The 20835-nt window shown below is 43.3% G+C and overlaps 1 protein-coding gene across 1 annotated transcript in view; it reads right to left on the reverse strand.

Annotated features, from left to right (window-relative positions):
- Positions 1–20835, reverse strand: part of atp8b1 (ATPase phospholipid transporting 8B1) — a 114822-nt gene that overhangs the window by 55142 nt on the left and 38845 nt on the right. Inside the window, exons 2-5 of the mRNA XM_078409544.1 lie at positions 9914–10102; positions 7702–7793; positions 6954–7067; positions 4485–4583 (exon numbers count right to left, since the gene is read on the reverse strand). Of these exons, the coding sequence (XP_078265670.1) occupies positions 4485–4583; positions 6954–7067; positions 7702–7793; positions 9914–10102 (494 nt within the window). The remainder of the gene's footprint in view (positions 1–4484; positions 4584–6953; positions 7068–7701; positions 7794–9913; positions 10103–20835) is intronic.

The raw sequence follows: 20835 nt of genomic DNA on the forward strand, positions 1-20835 counted from the left end.
CTCACAATTAATCATCTCTTGGCCTGGAGTGCACATGCTGTCTGCATGGGCTGACGTCAGGTGGACCAGAGTCATTCAGCACAGAGATGCCAACAACTGGAGAGCAGTCCTGAGCTACTATCAACCTCATTAGAGACCCTCGGAATATCTTTGATAAGACTTTACCTTGCACTAAACATTATTCACATTATTCCCTTTATCATGTATTTGTACAATGTGGATGGATGAATTGTCTTGTATCGTATTTTCTTTCCGCTGATAGGTTAACATGCAACAAAATCTTTTCATGATATCTTGGTACACGTGACAATAAACTAAACTTAAACTGAAAGGATGAGAAGCACCTTTTCAAAGGGAACTGCCATAGGATTTATACAGCGTGGAAACAGGCTCTTTGACCCAGCTCATCCATGCAGACCAGTATATCTATCCGTTAGTCCCATTTGGCTATTATCCCCTCCGAACCTTTTCCATCCATGTACCGACCCAAATGTTTTTTTTAAACAATGTAATTGAAAAAAAGTTCCACCCTGGTTCCTTTTAAATATTTCCCCTCTCACCTTACATTTACGCCCTCTAGTTTTAGATACCCTTCCCCATGGAACAAAGACTAAGATCATTCACCTTTTTACACCCCTCATGATTTTATATACTTAGTCATAGAGAGTCAGAGTGATACAGTGTGGAAACAGGCTCTCCGGCCCAACTTGTCCACACCGCCTAACAATGTCCCAGCTACACTAGTCCCACATGCCTACGCTTGGTCCATATCACTCCAAACCTGTCCAATCCATGTACCTGTCTAACTGTTTCTTACATGATAGATGGCGCACGGTGGTGCAGCAGTAGAGTTGCTGCCTTACAGCAAATGCAGCGCCGGAAACTCAGGTTCGATCCTGACTACGGGCGCCGTCTGTACGGAGTTTGTACATTCTCCCCGTGACCTACGTGTGGGTTTTCTCCGAGATCTTCGGTTTCCTCCCACACTCCAAAGACGTACAGGTATGTAGGTTAATTGGCTGGGCAAATGTAAAAATTGTCCCTAGTGGGTGTAGGATAGTGTTAGTGTGTGCGGGGATCGCTGGGCGGCACGGACCCGGTGGGCCGAAGGGCCTGTTTCTGCGCTGTATCTCTAAATCTAAAAAAAATCTAAATGATGGGATAGTCCCAGCCTAAACTACCTCTTCTGGCAGCTTGTTCCAGACACCCACCACCCTGTGTGTGAAAAGGTTACCCTTCAGATTCCTACTAAATCTTTTCCCCTTCACCTTGAACCTTGAATCTGGTCCTCGATTCCCCTACCCTGGGCACGAAACTGCATCTACCCGATCTATTCCTCTCATGATTTTGTACACCTCAATAAGATCGCCCCTCATCCTCCTGTGCTCCATGGAATAGAGACCCAGCCTACTCAACCTCTCCCAAAAGCTCACACCCTCTAGTCTTGGCAATATTCTGGTAAATCTTTTCTGAACCCTTTCAAGCTTGACAATATCTTTCCTACAACATGGTGCACAGAACTGAATACAATATTCTAAATGCGATCTCACCAATGCCTTATATAACTGCAACATGACATCCCAACTTCTATACTTCTATAAAGGTCATCCTCAGGCAAAAGGTGTCCTTGCCAACCCAGCCTTTCTTTATAACCGAAGCTCCCCAGCCCTCCTGAATACTTTACTGCATCCTTTCCAGCTTAAATGACATATTTCCTCTTGCTGGCAAACTAGATCTGCACCCAATACTCCAAATGGGGTCTCACCAACAACTTGTTGCTATATGTCCCAATTCCAGTAGTCAATACCCTCACCGTTGAAGACAAGTGTGTCAAAACAAAAGCTTTTCACTGTACCTCGGTACACTGAACAACAATAAATAAAACTAAAATAATAAACTAACCTTAACCTTCTACCCAGTTTAGAAATTGACATGACCATTAGACATTCTTGAATGCATTGTCCAAATTTAGAGACATCATGACTATGTTAATTAGACTACATCAATCCAGGTATCTGACCCCTTGAGACAAGATATTTTGCACCACTGTGAAGGAGGTCAAGGAATGTTCCAGACTGGCTGCTTAATCACTTCTCACATCAAACATGGTTACAGTAATATTTGTACTTCCATTAATATTTGAGGTGTTCATGTACCCAGAAAGTCACACTTCCTAACAATTGGTAAATATGCACAGATGAGCTAAAACATTAAGACCACTGACAGGTGAAGTGAATAACATTGACTATATTGTTACAATGGCACCTGTCAAGGGGTGAAGTATATTTAGGCAGCAAGTGAACAGTCAGTTCTTGAAGTTGATGCGCTGGATGCAGGCCATCCTGTCTGGTCCGAACTGACAGAAGATTTACTGTGGCACAAGTCACAGAAAATTTTAATGGTGGTCATGGGAGGAATGTGTTACAATAGACAGTGCATCGTACCCTGCTGCATATGGGGTTGCGTAGCCACAGACCAGTCAGAGTGCCCATGACGACCCCTGTCCACCGTCAAAAGTGCCTACATTGGGCACGCGAGCGTCAGAACTGGACCTTGGAGCAGTGGAAGAAGGTCGCCTGGTCCGATGAGTCCCGTTTTCTTTTAGATCACGTGCATGGCCGTGTACGTGTGCGCCGTTTACCTGGGGAAGTGATGGCACCAAGATGCACTGTGGGAAGACGACAAGGGGAAAAAGACAGAGGGAGTCTGATGTTCTGCTGGGAACCCATGGGTCTGGCCATTCATGTGGATGTCAATTTAACACGTGTCACCTTGCTAAACATCGTTGCAAACCAGGTACACCCCTTTATGGTAATGGTATTCCCTGATGGCAGTGGCCTCTTTCAGCAGGATAATGCGCCCTGCCACACTGCACACATTGTTCGGGAATGGTTTTAGGAACGTGATGAAGTGTTCACGGTGTTGCCCTGGCCTCCAAATTCCCTAGATCTCAATCCGATTGAGCATCTGTGGGATGTGCTGGATCGACAAGTCCGATCCACGGCGGCTCCACCTCATCGTACAGGACTTGAAGGATCAGCTGCTAATGTTTTGGTGCCAGATACCACAGGACACCTTCAGGGGTCTTGTAGAGTCCATGCCTCGGCGGGTCGATGCTGTTTTGGCGGCACACGGAGGACCAACAGCATATTAGGGAGGTGGTCATAATGTTTTGGCTCGTCAGTGTATATTTTGGATGTCTGAGGGTTTTTGTCCTCAAACGTTTTTCCACGATTCACATGAATTACTTTGTATTTGACTATTCAAAGTTGGCCTTCACAGTTAAGATGTCGTGCCACTGTAACTAAGCAATTCTGCTGAACAATTTGTCTAGACTCAAAACATTGAAGTCAACGATGCAATTCTAATGATTGACAATATTCAATCACCTACACTTGTTATCTTTGTAATGGAAGGAACTGCAGATGTTGGCTTAAACTGAAGATATTCACAAAATGCTGGAGGAACTCAGGTCATCCTTCAAACCCAACCACTGCCAAAGGAGGGCAACTTGTGCACTCCATTGTCAATTTGACCAACCCTTTATCCTTCTCATCTAAAATCTGCGACCTGTTCTAACTCATCAACTCAAGTTGTCACTGCCTAAATGGGCTGACATTCCAACAGTGATTAAGTTTAAAATTCTGACATTCATTTTCAAATCTCTCCAAGGTCTCTGGGGCCACTAACCTCCTCTTGCCCCACAAGATCCCACAACCCCTCTAATTCTGCCCCTTTTGCTTCACGGGTTTTACTCAGACTCCCATTGATTCCAGTGGACATAGTTGCTTTGGCCCCAAGATGTGCAATACTTTCATTTGTCTTTCCTTTGCCATCCACTCACACTTACTTTGACCAAACAAATACTCTTCCATTCCAATGTTTCCATATTTGCCTTGAAGTAAGTTATCCGATTGCACATTTTAGAAGTACCTGAAGAAATGCAATCATTACCGAATACCATAGCTACTTATTTGTACACATGCATAAAGATATCCCTCCTCAAGGGCCAGTTGGACCAGATTTTGATTTGCAGGTGGTGTCAGTTCTACATGCTGATTTCACAGGGATTCTCTCACTCATGCAAAGTGAATTCCCCTCCTTCAATATTATCCTTTGTATCCTTCAATGCAACTTCAAATAATTTGATTAGTTTAGAGATACAGCGCGGAAACAGGCCATTTGGCCCACCGGGTCCGCGCCGTTCAATGATCCCTGTACATTCACACTGTCCTACACACGCGACGGACAATTTACAATTATACCAAGCCAATTCACCTACAAACCTGTATGTCTTTGGAGTGTGAGAGGGAACTCGAGATCTCGGAGAAAACCCATGCAGGTCACGGGGAGAATGTACAGCCAGCACCCGTAGTCAGGATCGAACCCCGGGCCCAGGCCTAATTCTGCTGCAAACAAACCAGAAGCCCAAAGTGGTAGGCAGATTGTAAGTACGTGGATGGTATGAGTAAATAAATGCTTACGATATCATCGACCAAATCCTTGATTGCTGTTATTCCCAACACAACCAGGAGAGGAACAAATGTAGTGTACCAGGCCAAGGTGGAGATCTGTGGAATAGCCTAAAAGAAAAAAACCAATTGAATTAATTCCACCAGTCACAAACTTTGGTGATGACAAATTGTAGGAAATTGCCCTCCTGGGTTAAAATTAGGCTTAACCTTTTCCAGACACAATCGTGGAGAGTGATGCCAAAATCCAATTCATTTTTGAAATTGTATTTGTTCCATAAATAAAGTATTATGTAGGTTCTAGAGTTCTTTGCTTAAAGTAACAGACAGCAAAATCTGAATATTAAAGTAGACATCAAAATGCTCTGAAAAACTTAGAAGTCATATTCCTCAAATTAAATGGATCCACAGCTCAAAATTCACGCCGTTTTACAAACCATTTCACATCCTACTCTCAACTTAATTTTTGCCCCTTCCAAAGAATGGCTAATTTACAGCCAAGTTCTTGAAGTAGTTTTAACGAAAGGCTGCTAATTTTTGTCATTATTGTTAAATTTAAAAAACCATCTCCGCAGGTGAAAGCACTCAATTTGAGGCTGTTGAAAGAATGAAAGGCAACTTTCAGAAAGCTCAGAAAATAAAATTGATGGTTCTGGGAATCTAAAAAAAAGTCTTGAATAACACATCACGTCCACAAAGTGAGTTCAGTGAACGGATGGGGGTTTTAATTTGACATTACTTCAAAATATGTACTTTGCTTTACCGTACAGTTTCTGATAAATAAGCTACCTACTCTCAATATTTTCTTTTCATTTCAGAACAATTCAAGAAACCACTAATAGTGGTATTGGTAGAGAACAGTCGAGACCGATATTTATTTTCTAAATAAGTCCAGAACTAGAGGTCACAGTTTAAGAATAAGGGGCAGGCCGTTTAGGACTGAGATGAGGAAAAACTTTTTCGCCCAGGGAGTTGTGAATCTGTTGAATTCTCTGCCACAGAAGGCAGTGGAGGCCAATTCAATGGATGTTTTCAAGATAGAGTTAGATATAGTTCTTAGGGCTAACGGAATCAAAGGATATGGGGAGAAGGCAGGGACGGGGTACTGATTTTGGATGATCAGCCATGATCATGTTGAATGGCAGTGCTGGCTCAAAGGGCCGAATGGCCTACTCCTGCACCTGTTTTCCATGTTTCTGTGTTTCTAAAGCAAGCCTACCAGGTTCACCTCACCATCTTTAATATACTAAAATTCAGAAGAGTATATATGTTTGTAACAGTGATTTCGGCTGATTTCGGCAAAACGGTGAACTGTAGCGCCACAATTTTTGCACCGCCTAATCACACCGCTGGACGCTTGCCGAAAATGATTTTTTATTTAATTCGGTCGTATATTTTTTAAGTTACAGAGGTTTAAAAGTCCAATTTTTTAAAATCTCAGTTATTTCGGCTGAGTTCGGCAAAAACGGTGAACCGTAGCGCCACGATTTTTGCACCGCCTTAATCACGACGCTGAACGCTGCTGGAAAATGATATTTTTATTTGATTCGGTTGTGTATTTTTTAAGTTACAGAGGTTTTAGTAAAAAAAAAAATCCCAGCCGTTTTTTCCATGGCCTTCAGCGTGTGACATCAAAATGCCCATGTGAGAAGAGCTCGCCCAACCCCCCTCCTACTGATTTATTGAAGGCTTTCAGCGTGGTGTGTCTGTGCGTATGGGCTCCCCTCTCCTCTCTCTCCTTGCTTCTCTCCTCTCTCCCACACCCGGGAGACCCTCTCCCCGTTTTTCCCCCACCCCCCCCGGACCTTTCACTGATGCGCTCCCCCGCCCCCCCCCCCCCCCCGGACCTTTCACTGATGCGCACCCCCGCCCCCCACCCCCCCGGACCTTTCACTAATGCGCTCCCCCCCCCCCCGGACCTTTCACTGATGCACTCCCCGCACCCCCCCCCCCGAACCTGTTGGTGCTGGGGGCAAGAGAGAGTAGGGGAAAGGGGTGTGCTGGGGAAAGGGGGGGTGGGGGAGAGTAAGAGTGTGTCTGGGGGAGAGAGAATGGTGGCGGGGTCTGAGACTGGGGAGGGGGACAACAGGGGTCGTCCGGAGGGGGCTTGGTGGTGGGGGAAAGAGGGGTACTGGGAAAAGGGGAGGTCGTGGGGAAAGGGGGGGGGTGTGGGGAGAGTAAGATTGGGGTTGGGGGAGGAGAGAATGGGGGGGGTGGGAATGGGTCCAACGGGCCCTCTTCGCTAGTTTACAATAAATATTTGTGTTTTGCCTAAGGGCAAAGAAGAACAAACAAATTCAGAATGCCCTGCAAACTAAAATGTATCTTTTATATACAACATTGAACTTGTAAACAATACTACGGTCTAAAATTGCATTTTTCCCTTCATACTTGGAGGGGGGAGGGAGTCAGAAAGGCATAAGATATTCATACATGTTTGTTCATACAGGAAATTTAAATGTGACCATTTTAAATACCTACTTGCAGAATGAGAAGAATCAGAAAATAAGCATTGGCTGCCCTTTTGAATTGCTCCATCAAATTATATGGCAAAAAGGTAATGAAGTTGTATTTGTACGTTCGAATAGCATTCCCCTGGAAAGGAAAATAGACAATGATTACATGTCAGAAGATGGATACAAACCTTTGCTAACTTACTACACACACCCTGTGTAATTTCAAATCCCAGGTTAAGCAATGCTACTCTTGCCTTAAGTCAGAAAGGATGTGCGTTCAAGTCTGAGATTTTCAGAATCTCAAACCCCAAATTCTCAGCTGGCCTTCCAGTAGAGAGCGGAGGGAATGCTTTTATTCGCAGATAAACATTCACCAAGGTAATGTTTGCTTTCTCAGATGGATCTAAAAGATCCCATTAAATTGGTTTAACAAGAGAGCAGAGAAGGGAATTGTTCTGCTGCCATGATTAATATTTAATCTTCAAAATTCATTAGAGACTATGACATTGCTCTTTGAAGGAAGCTTGCTGCACACCAATTTGTCGCCATGTCTGCAACAGAGCAACAGGACACATTAAATATAGTTATAAACTGTGAAATGGTCTGAAGCATGGTAAAATCTTGGCGAGGAACACAAAATTATAATCCTTTGCTCCCAACATCAGGGTACATGCAAAAAAAAAAAAGAAATTGAACTTGTTTGATGCTTCAAAGTGCGCAAAAACATTTGTTACATGGACCAGAAGCAATATCTATCCATAATCAATACTCACTGAGTATTTGCTTGTCTTATAGCAGCCATATTTCGTGACAGTAAACTGATCATAGAAGTTTCTGTCATTTGCTTTGACTTTCCACGTGTAGTCTGAAATAGAAGGAAAATGAAGGGATTGAAAAGAATAGAACATTCACTTTGTTTTAATTTGGATAAGAATGTTAATTTTTTCTACTTCGCTCTTGGTTTATTCAGTGACATCTGTTCAAGATAGTCAGAGCAGTCACAGCAGGCCCTTCGGCCCACTTCATCCAGGCCAACCAAGTTGCCCCATCCAAGCCCATATTTGGTCCATATCCCTCCAAACCTTTCCGATCCACATACCTGTCCAAATATCTTTTAAATATTGTTATTGTACCTCCCTCAATTACTTAATCTAGCAGTTCCTTTCATATACACACATCGATGGGTTCCTGTTAAATTTTCCCCCTCCTACCTATGCCCTCAATTTCTTGATTCCCCTATCCTAGGAAAAAGACTCCAGGCATGCACCCTATCTATTCCTCTCACGAGTTTAAAATCACCTCTCAGCCTCCTGCATTTAACAGAATAATGTCCTATCCTGTTCGTACTTATATTCTGAGATTCCTCTGCTCTGCATCCAGGGCCTTACCATTCACTACAAAAGGGCGAGTCCTAGTTTGACTTCCCTCGACACGTCACCCTTATTTGAATTAAACACCATTTGTCATTCCTCAGTCCACTTGCCCAGCTGATCAAGTTCCCGCTGTAATCCTTGATAAATGTGCTCCACGTGCATTCTGCAGCCTCCAATGCCCCATTTTACATCATAGTAATTCTGAATAATCAAGTTTCATCCATGTTCAGTCTGTTCAACACTTCATATAATTCATCCACCATTGCTAGCTGTACCATTACATGTTTCATCTCCAGGCCTCCCTTGTCTTTCTACTTCAATTTATATCCTTATGCATCCAGTCGCTCCCATTCAGTATCACTCCCATATCTCCAGTGGGTCCCAGGACTCTTCCCATACCTCATGTCCTACAGATTCCACACAGGCAGCTCAAGATCAGGTTTGAACCCAGGTCTCAGGCTTTGTGAAGCAGCAGCTCCATCACCTGCACCACTGAGCACTGTACACGGGAAATTTAAGTAAACTACATTATAGTATTGCACGCCGAGTGAGTCAATTGCATAATGCTTTTTCAAAGACGAAGACTGGTAGGTGATCAGTGGAATCATATGACCTTTCAACACTTCATCCTTCCGATCCTCCCTTGCTTCCCCTCCTGGTTCCATCTGCCTATCATCCCTCTCTTATCTGGTTCCACCCATCACGACGTCTATCTCATCCCACACTCATTTCATATATTGGCCATCTTCCCTTTATGCTCTTACTCCTGATGCAGTTTTTGACCAGAAACAACAACCATCCCTTTGCTTTCATGGATTCTGCTTGACCCATTCCAGCAGCTTATTTTCTGTGTCACATACTATTCACTGTGCTTCTTGGATAACATTCCTAAGTGCCACAGTGTCAGCAAGTTGCCAGTTGCTTTTGAATACTTGCATTCTTCTTGATAAATAGACCCCAGAAATTCAAGATTTTAACCCATTTTAGTTGACTAGGTTAATTCCCGGAATGGCAGGACTGTCATATGTTGAAAGACTGGAGCGACTAGGCTTGAAGAAACACTGGAATTTGGAAGGTTGAGGGTGATCTAATTGAAACGTATAAGATTATTAAGGGGTTGGACACGTTAGAGGCAGGAAACATGTTCCCAATGTTGGGGGAGTCCAGAACAAGGGGCCACAGTTTAAGAATAACGGGTAGGCCATTTAGAACTGAGATGAGGAAAAACCTTTTCAGTCAGAGAGTTGTGAATCTGTGGAATTCTCTGCCTCAGAAGGCAGTGGAGGCCAATTCTCTGAATGCATTCAAGAGAGAGCTAGATAGAGCTCTTAAGGATAGCGGAGTCAGGGGGTATGGGGAGAAGGCAGGAACGGGGTACTGATTGAGAATGATCAGCCATGATCACATTGAATGGCGGTGCTGGCTCGAAGGGCCGATTGGCCTCCTCCTGCACCTATTGTCTATTGATTTTCCACAAGGAAGAAAGACACCATTTAATTTAACATTGTTTCAGTTTTGGTAAGGTGTCACAAGACAGCAATCTAACACATAACATGTCATTTTAAAAATTATTTATCTTGGTCTCAATTGACTGATTAGGACTCAGATTTACCATGTTTTGCTTGCCGCTGATCATCAGACTGGTCGTTGATTTGGCTTTGCTCTATATTGTCCAACCTTTCAGTGGAACTATCCAGTTCATTGTCCGTCTCATCGTCGCTGTACGGCACCACATCATCATCTCCTCGGTCGTCTTCACTAAAGCTGGAGAGCCCGTCAGTACTCATCACCTTGGGTTTTCCTGAAATAGGATTAAAAGTTTGCATGAAAGAAACCAATAGCACACCATTTCTTCGACAGTTGAAGGAGTAAAGGTAAACAGAACACCTTTACCAAACCAATAGGTATAAGCATCTTATAAATCACAATTTCTATTAACAAAGAAACGTCTAGCTTTGACCTAATAGTTCAAGGTCACTATCTTGACCCTTCAGGATAACTAACCCAATCCTCTCAGAGCTCCTTTTCCTCCACAGAAAAGCATTTATCCATATCCACGCTGTCAGAGATGAAGGCAGTGGTAGATACAATTATAATGTTTGAAAGGTAATTTGGACTGGTACTCAGATGGGGAAGACAGGGGACGGGTTTAATGGAAGTAAAAGGGCCTGTCTTTTTTATAACTATTGTTACATCTCTGACTTTCTTAAATAAGATTGTGCACATTTTCTCTCTCAAATTATTTGCTGAGAGCTCAAGCATTCCAGCTGGAGGTCACGTTGCTTGAACAATACTCAAGGAAGGGTTGGAATTGTTCTTGCGCTGTAACTTTCTCCTTCAAGCCCTGCCTCAAGGGTTTTTCTAGATAAACTAAACCAGTTCCAGTGATGCCGTTTTGACCAGTCACAAAATGTGCCACCAGAACCATGACCACAAAAAGAAAATCAGTAATGTTCCCTGCCTTTGATCCAATTACAAAGCACTTTCTATTACAAACTCCTCAATATCTCTGACATGTCCAGACTTGACAATTCAATATTCTTCAGGTTATCCTCATGATTCATCTCTCATCTCACACGTCCACACAATCTATATTGGCTGAGATGCATTGGTTCACTGTTCCTAGTCATCTTTCCTTTTAAATTCATTGCCGCACCTCTCCATGTGATCTTTTCATTCTGAATGTCTATTTGCTCAGCTTTGGCCTCAAAAGCATTTTACTATCGCTGAAAAGACATTGTCGTGAGAATCGAATTTCAGGCACTCGGCTTCAGATGTCTCAAGCCCATCATCTGGAATTCCATTCCTATGTCAATACCTTTTTGTTTTCCTGTTCAACACCCATCACATTAATCAAGCTGTTGTAACCCTTCATAATAATTCTATTAATTCAGGCTTCTGCCTGAATAAACTCCAATATCTCTAGATGTTATACATCTTTTCTGCAGACAATATTTCACAATAAAAGTCATAATGCGAGGTAACACGATGCCATGCTACTAGACTGCTGCAAGTAAAGGCATGGTGCATTGATTCAGAGGCTAAAGTTCAAATCCCCACTGCAGCAGTTGGGAATTAAAAGTAATCATCAAATGAAAACTGAAGGTATTTATTCACAAAATGCTGGAGTAACTCAGCAGGTCAGGCAGCATCTCAGGAGAGAAGGAATGGGCGACGTTTCGGGTCGAGACCCTTCTTCAGACTGATGTCAGGGGGGCGGTACAAAGGAAGGATATAGGTGGAGACAGGAAGACAGTGGGAGATCTGGGAAGGGGGAGGGGAAGAGAGGGACAGAGAAACTATCTAAAGTTGGAGAAGTCAATGTTCACACCACTGGGCTGCAAGCTGCCCAGGCGAAATATGAGGTGCTGTTCCTCCAATTTCCGGTGGGACTCACTGTGGCACTGGAGGAGGCCCATGACGTGGAGGAATGAAAACTGAATATTAGTACTGGCGGCTTGAGATAGTCATAAAATTTGCATCTATTTCACTCAATCGTGCAGTGAAATGAGTAATGTCCAAGTCTGAGTAAATAAATGTATTGTTTCAAAAGCAGCTTTTGGACTTCCTGAAGACACTTACTTTTTGACCAAAATAAACTCACAAACAGCCTATAAACTTAAATTTAACAATGCTTTGGACTCAAGTCATGATCTGAATCATGTTGAACAAACAGTAATGGTGTCACCAATGTGTGTCTCAAGGATGGAAAAGGAAAAGGGTTGCAAAAGATTTGACTTAATGAGGGCAATGAAATGTTACAACTGACAACGATGCAAAATAAATAATACATCCACAAACAAGCAATTCCATGGAACCAGCTGTTCTCAAAACAGAACTAAAAAATCCTACGGACACTGTGAAACTTAAGTTTAATTTCAAGAGGATCAAAAAAGAAATAAACCAGATATTTAGGGCAAGAAGAAGAGTTCAGTCTCCAACAAGGGTCCAGCCACTTGTGTATCAGAACAGCAAGATAAATGTGCCAGACAGTCACACTTCAACATTTCAGATTAGCAGATTGTAAATGATATCGTGCAGCTTTGTAAGAACAAAAGAGGCAATGCTGACGATGGTACTTGTTTCAGGAGATGACCAAGAAGATTCGCACGGGAAGGACAGTGGATGGTGCCTTCATAAAGTTTAGCAGGGCCTTTGACAGGCTCATCCCTATACGTACAATACTTGGAATCAAGGGGGAGACAGAAAACTAGATGCAACATTAGCTTGGTGACAGGAGAGAGGGTGGTAGTGGAGGGGCAATTTCTTTTTAAAGATCCTTCTAAATTCCAGTGAATACAAGCCCAGTCTTTCCAATCTTTCCTCATATGACAGTCCCGACATCTCAGGGATTAACTTCGTGAACTTACGCTGCAATGCCTCAATAACAAGGATGTCCTTCCTCAAATTACATTAATGACTTAGATGAAGGGATTAAAAGTACCATTAGCAAATTTGCAGATGATACTAAGCTGGGGGGTAGTGTGAATTGTGTGGAAGATGCAATAAGGCTGCAGGGTGACTTGGACAGGTTGTGTGAGTGGGCGGATACATGGCAGATGCAGTTTAATGTAGATAAGTGTGAGGTTATTCACTTTGGAAGTAAGAATAGAAAGGCAGATTATTATCTGAATGGTGTCAAGTTAGGAAGAGGGGATGTTCAACGAGATCTGGGTGTCCTAGTGCATCAGTCACTGAAAGGAAGCATGCAGGTACAGCAGGCAGTGAAGAAAGCCAATGGAATGTTGGCCTTCATAACAAGAGGAGTTGAGTATAGGAGCAAAGAGGTCCTTCTACAGTTGTACCGGGCCCTGGTGAGACCGCACCTGGAGTACTGTGTGCAGTTTTGGTCTCCAAATTTGAGGAAGCATATTCTTGCTATTGAGGGCGTGCAGCGTAGGTTCACTAGGTTAATTCCCGGAATGGCGGGACTGTCGTATGTTGAAAGGCTGGAGCAATTAGGCTTGTATACACTGGAATTTAGAAGGATGAGGGGGGATCTTATTGAAACCTATAAGATAATTAGGGGATTGGACACATTAGAGGCAGGAAACATGTTCCCAATGTTGGGGGAGTCCAGAACAAGGGGCCACAGTTTAAGAATAAGGGGTAGGCCATTTAGAACGGAGATGAGGAAGAACTTTTTCAGTCAGAGAGTGGTGAAGGTGTGGAATTCTCTGCCTCAGAAGGCAGTGGAGGCCAGTTCATTGGATGCTTTCAAGAGAGAGCTGGATAGAGCTCTTAAGGATAGCGGAGTGAGGGGGTATGGGGAGAAGGCAGGAACGGGGTACTGATTGAGAGTGATCAGCCATGATCGCATTGAATGGCGGTGCTGGCTCGAAGGGCTGAATGGCCTACTCCTGCACCTATTGTCTACTGTCTATTGTCTATTGAGACCAAAACTGCACACACTACTCCAGATGTGGTCTCACCAGGGCCCTGTACAACTGCAGAAGGACCTCTTGGCCTCTATACTTAAATCCTCTCATTATGAAGGCCAACATGCCATTAGCTTTCTTCACTGCCTGCTGAACCTGCATGTTTACTTTCAGTGACTGTTGTACAAGGACACCCAGGTCTCGTTGCACTTCCCTTTTTCCTAATCTGACACCATTGAGATAATAATCTGCCTCCTTGTGCTTCCCGCCAAAGTGGATAGCATCACATTTATCTGCATCTGCCATGCATCTGCCCACTCACTTAACCTGTCCAAGTCACCTTGCAAACTCTTAGCATCCTCTTCGCAGTTCACACTGACACCCAGCTTTGGGTCACCTGCAAATTTGCTAGTGTTACTTCTAATTCAATCATCTAAATCATTAATATATATTGTAAATAGTTGTGGCCCCAGCACTGAGCCTTGCTCCACTCACAACTGCCTGCCATTCTGACAGGGAACCCGTTTATTCCTACACTTTGTTGCCTGTCTGCCAACCAATTCTCTATCCATAGCAATACCCTTCCCACAATACCATGCTCTAATTTTGCCCACTAATCTCCTGTGTGGGGCCTCAAAGGCTTTCTGAAAGTCCAGATACACTACATCCTTCATCTATTTTACTTGTCACATCCTCAAAAAATTCCAGAAGATTTGTCAAGCAGGATTTCCCCTTCATATATCCATGCTGACTTGGACCAATCCTTTTACTGCTATCTAAATGTTTTTACTGCTATCCAAATTACTTCTTTAATAATTGACTTGATTGGTAATTATATTTCTATAATCATTCCGTTGACAATGTGGCGATATGATTAGCAAGTTTGAAGATAACAGAAACATCCCTAGTAGAGTGGATGGTGAAGAAAGTTGCTTAAGGTTACAACAGGATATCGACCAACTGGCAAAGTGGCAAGGGAATAGCTGTTAGAATTGAACTAGAGTGTGAAATGATACATTTTGAGAAATTAAACCAGGCCAGGTACCAAACAGAACCGTGGGGAGTGTTATTGAACTGCAAGTTCTTGGAACACAAAAACATTGGGCAGGGCAGTCTAAATTGGAGGCCATATAGTTAACGTAGGAAGGGAAAGATTTAAAGGGGACCCAAGGGACAGGCTTTTCTCCACACAGCGGGTGGCATGCATATGAACGAGCTACCAGAGGAGGTGATAGAGGGAGGTACATGGCAACATTTAAAAAGACCTTTGGATAAGAATGGTCGAGAGGGCTATTACACAAACCCAGACAAAATTATATTTATGCAGATAGGCATCTTGTTCAAGGGTTGGGCAGAAGGACACATTTTCATGCTGTATAATTACGTCGAAAGAAGATATTCAATTTTCTAGTGAAAAGCATTAGGCCGACAACAGACTGAATGAAATGTTTAGCCTGCTGTTCAACTGCTGCCTTTCGATAGAAATCTATGGTCTCAATAGACAATAGGTGCAGGAGTAGGCCATTCGGCCCTTCGAGCCAGCACCGCCATTCAATGTGATCATGGCTGATCATTCTTAATCAGTACCCCGTTCCAGCCTTCTCCTCATACCCTGTCTCTGCTATCCTCAAGAGCTCTATCTAGCTCTCTCTTGAATGCATTCAGAGAATTGGCCTGCACTGCCTTCTGAGGCAGAGAATTCCACAGATTCACAACTCTCTGACTGAAAAATTAACTCTGTTAATTTCTGCAAAATAGAACCACAGTGATAAATGCAGTATGGAAAATGAGTATGAAAATGAAGTCCATTAGGACAAGCCTACCATCAACAGCTTATACTCGCTGGAATTTAGAAGACTGAGGGGGGATCTTATAGAAACATATAAAATTCTTAAGGGGTTGGAGAGGCTAGATGCGGGAAGATTGGTCCCGATGTTGGGGAAGTCCAGAACCAGGGGTCACAGCTTATGGATAAGAGGGAAGTCTTTTAGGACCGAGATGAGAAAACATTTCTTCACACAGAGAGTGGCGAGTCTGTGGATTTCTCTTCCACAGAAGGTAGTTGAGGCCAGTTCATTGGCTATATTTAAGAGGAGTTAGATGTGGCCCTTGTGGCTAAAGGGATCAGGGGGTATGGAGAGAAGGCAGGTACAGGTTACTGAGCTGGATGATCAGCCATCATCATATTGAATGGCGGTGCAGGCTCGAAGGGCCGAATGGCCTTCTCCTGCAACTATTTTCTATGTTTCTATGTTACACATATACACCAATCTAATATTAATATTTTCTTCAAAATCCACCCCATCATCAATCCCACTATATTCTACCACTTATCACTTATATGGGGGCATGATCCAATTGATCCACAAGCCGTTGCAATGTGGAGGGAAGCCAGAGTAAACCTATATGGTCACAGAGAGAACATGCAACACCTCTCAGACTCCAGAGATCAGGAATGAAGCTGGGAACCCTGGCACCTTCCATGACAGGGGCTCCATCAGCTATGCCGCCCGACAATAGCGTGGCACGGTGGGTGCATGGTTGTGGCAATGGAAATCAGGATTCCCGCTTTCAATTTGTCAGATCCCCCCTCAGTCTTCTAAATTCCAGCGAGTATAAGCCTAGTCTATCCAGTCTTTCTTCATATAAAAGTCCTGCCATCCCAGGGATCAATCTGGTGAACCTTCTCTGTACTCGCTCTAAGGCTAGAATGTCTTTCCTCAGATTAGGAGACCAAAATTGTACACAATACTCCAGGTGCGGTCTCACCAAGGCCCTGTACAACTGCAGCAGAACCTCCCTGCTCCTATACTCCAATCCTCTTGCTATGAATGCTAACATACCATTCGCTTTCTTCACTGCCTGCTGCACCTGCACGCTTGCTTTCAATGACTGGTGCACCATGACACCCAGGATACGTTGCATCTCCCCTTTTCCTAATTGGCCACCATTCAGGTAATACTCTGCTTTCCTGTTCTTGCCGCCAAAGTGGATAACCTCCCATTTATCCACATTATATTGCATCTGCCATGTATTTGCCTACTCGCCTAATCTATCCAGGTCACTCTGCAGCCTCCTAGCATCCTCCTCGCAGCTAACACTGCCACCCAGCTTCGTGTCATCCACAAACTTAGAGATGTTGCATTCAATTCCCTCGTCCAAATCATTAATATATATTGTAAATAACTGGGGTCCCAGCACTGAACCTTGCGGTACCCCACTAGTCACTGCCTGCCATTCCGAAAAGGACCCGTTTATTCCTACTCTTTGCTTCCTGTCTCCTAATCTGAGGTTTTGGTCTCCTAATCTGAGGAAAGACATTCTTGTCATAGAGGGAGTACAGAGAAGGTTCACCAGATTGATTCCTGGGATGGCAGGACTTTCATATGAAGAAAGACTGGATAGACTCGGCTTGTACTCGCTGGAATTTAGAAGATTGAGGGGGGATCTTATAGAAACTTACAAAATTCTTAAGGGGTTGGACAGGCTAGATGCAGGAAGATTGTTCCCGATGTTGGGGAAGTCCAGAAGAAGGGGTCACAGTTTAAGGATAAGGGGGAAGTCTTTTAGGACCAAGATGAGAACGTTTTTTTTCACACAGAGAGTGGTGAATCTGTGGAATTCTCTGCCAAAGAAGGTCGTTGAGGCCAGTTCATTGGCTATATTTAAGAGGGAGTTAGATGTGGCCCTTGTGGCTAAAGGGATCAGGGGGTATGGAGAGAAGGCAGGTACGGGATACTGAGTTGTATGATCAGCCATGATCACATTGAATAGAAGGGCCGAATGGCCTATTCCTGCACCTATTTTCTATTTTCTATGACTACAAATGGAAAATGACATGTATTATTTATAGTTATGTTTATTCAATACATTCAAAATATGTTTCAGATGACAAGTTACAATGTCATTTACAGTTAAAGCCAATTTATCAGTGTAAATCCTCTCGTGATTTAGAAAATGAATTTATAAATAATTTGCCTGTTGACCTCTAAATGTTAACAAGTTGTAGGAGCAGAATTAGGCCATTCAGCCTACCAAGTCTACTCCACCATTCAATAGTGGCTGATCTATCTTTCCCTCTCAACCTCATTCTTCTGCCTTCTCCCCATAACCCCCGACACCAGTACTAATCAAGAATCTATCAATTGCCATCTTAAAAATATCCATTGACAGCCTCCATAGCCATCTGTGGCAATGGATTCCACAGATTCACCACCCTCTGACTAAAGAAATTGCTCCTCATCTCCTTTCTGAAGGTACGTCCTTTTACTCTGAGGCTATGGCCTCTGGTCCCAGACTCTCCAACTTGTGGAAACCACCTGTCCACATCCACTGTATCCAGGCATTTAATTGTTTAGTACGTTTTAATGAGGTTCCCCCCTCAACCTTTTACACTTTAGCGAGTACAGACCCAGTGCCGTCAAAGGCTCATCATATGTTAACCCACTCATCCCTCGGATCATTCTCGTCAATGTCCTCTGGATCCTCTCCAACACGAGCACATCCTTCCTCAGATATGGGTCCCCACACTGCTCACATTACTCCAAATGTGGTCTGACCAGTGCCTTATAAAGCCCGAGCATCACATCCCTGTTTTTGTATTCTAACCCTCAAAATAAATGATGGCAGTGCATTCATCTTCCTTACGACCGATTTGACTTGCAAATTAACTTTTTGGGAATCCTGCACAAGCACTCCCATGTCTTTTTGCACCTCCAATATTTTGAATTTTCTCCCCATTTAGACACCTAATCCCACTATCATAATGCATGACTCCACACTTTGCTACATTGCATTCCAACACTGTCCACTCTCAAAAACCTGTCCATGTCCTTCTGCAGACTCCCTGCTTTCCCTACACTACCTGCCCCTCCACCTACCTTCGTATCATCTGCAAACTTGGCCACAAAGCCTTCAATTCCCTCGTCCAAATTATTGAAATACAACGCGAAGAGCAGCAACTTTTACGGAACACCACTAATCACTGGCAGCCAACCAGAACAAGCCTCCTTTATTGCCACTCTTTGCCTTCTGCTGTCCAGCCAACCTGCTGTCCATGTTAGTATCTTCCCTCTGATACCATGGGCTCTCATCTTCTTCGGAAGCCTCACATGCGGCACCTTTAAGGCCTGTGAATCCAGGTGAACCACATCCATTGACTCTCCTTCGTCTATCCTGCCACTCAATAGATAATAGACAATAGACAATAGGTGCAGGAGCAGATCACTCGGCCCTTTGAGCCAACACTGCCATTCGCTGTGATCATGGCTGATCACTTCCTCAAATAATTCTAACAGGCTATTTACCTTCCTCAAATAATTCCAACAGATTCTGCAGATATAGGAATCATGCATGTCCTCTAACTAGACTGCTGAGGTGGGGTGTACTTGTTCGTGGATGACAGCAGCATAGGTTGAACAGTTGCCCACTGATTCCTGGAGGTCAACTCCATTCGGAAAGGAATGCCTGTTGAAGTCAAGGTTCAACAATGAGAAAGACTGACAAAATGCCAAAGCTTTGCTTGTCACAAGACAGCAATCGGACTGGACTTGTTTCCCCTGTGCATCCACTGTGATCCGGGTTTGCATGTCATCATGAAGTAAATGCAAGATGGAAATTAATTTCTGCAGGTTGCCAAATTTCAGAAGAATGCCCTACAGCCCCGCTGGATTGGACTGAAATGCGTCAACAAGTTTAAAAAAGGGCATTAAAAAGAGGTTGGTGTTGTTCCCTGCATAGCACTTGCATTTATTGTGCCAACTTTAATTTCCCATTCCAATGTTCCTGAAGCCTCTATGTGATAGATGAAGACAGCTATCAAGCCAACTTCAAAACTGAACAAATGTTCTCCCATCCCACTTAGGAATGAACAGTGAACTCGAGAACCAGGCAAGAATTTAATTGTTATGTTTCAGTACATATGACAATTAAACACTCTTGAAGCACTACTCCATGTTTAAAAGCCAAGGAAACAGCATTATCACTAATGCATGGTCCAATCAGTGTTGTTTCTGCCAGAATGCAAGATATTTTTGCAACAGCTGAACTGTAACAGATCTATTACAATGTTCAATTCTGATTTTGTCCTCAGTTTTTCCACTATTTGTTTCAGTGTAGTTAATATCAAGTCAGATGTCCAAAATCTAAATTCAAAGTTGTCTTAAAGATGTGAAAGACATTGCATAGTTATACATTATCAAGTAAAAAGCAATTTAAATCTCAGTGGTCGCAAGTTTATAAAGATGTGCAAGCAGCACTGAGTGGTTTTTTTTCATAATGCCTAAAGTTTTCTCTACATTGACTCAAAGAAAAGGCAAAATTAAACTTTGATACAAACTGGTTTAAATGAAATTTAGTTCTTTCTTTGCATTTAAAGAGCGATGGAACATTTCAGACCAAAATAGGTCTCGGTATATTTTAGTTATTTTTCCATTATGATCCTGGGTTGTTAGCTTCATTCCTGATACTTTTTAAAAGGCTAATTTGTTCCTTCTCATGGTTCAGTACATGGTGTGATGAGAGAACACGATCTTCAGATACTCCACAAAACAAAGCTAACGTGCCAGGCACAAAATGCTGGAGTAACTCAGCGGGACAGGCAGCATCTCTGGAGAGAAAGAATGGATAACGTTTCGGGTCGACACCCTACTTCAAACTAGTCAGGGGAAAGAAAAACAAGAGATATATGCCATTTGGCCCATCTAATCCATGCGGACCAGGAGGCCTCATCTAAGCTAGTCGCATTTGCCTACATTTAGTTCATTTCTCTCTAAATCTTTCCTATCTGAATTTCAGGAAGCCTTTGATAAAGAGCCACATGTGAGGTTGCCAATGAAGATGAGAGCCCATGGTGTCACAGGGCAGATACCAGCATGGATAGCAGGTTGGCTGATGGCAGAAGGCAAAGAGTGGCAATAAAGGGAGCTTTTTCTGGTTACTAGCGTAGTTCTGCAGGGATCGTTGCTGCCGCCACTACTCTTCACGCTGTATATTAATGATTTGGGCAAGGGGATTGAAGACTTTATGGCCAAGTTTGCAGATGATACAAAAATAGGTGGAGGGGGCGGTTGTGTGGAGGAAGCAGGGACTCTGCAGAAGGACTTGGACAAGTTGGGAGAATGGGCAGAGAAGTGGCAGATGGAATATAATGTAGCAA

This window comes from Rhinoraja longicauda, chromosome 1 (assembly GCF_053455715.1).
Source record: "Rhinoraja longicauda isolate Sanriku21f chromosome 1, sRhiLon1.1, whole genome shotgun sequence".
Taxonomy (NCBI): domain Eukaryota; kingdom Metazoa; phylum Chordata; class Chondrichthyes; order Rajiformes; family Arhynchobatidae; genus Rhinoraja; species Rhinoraja longicauda.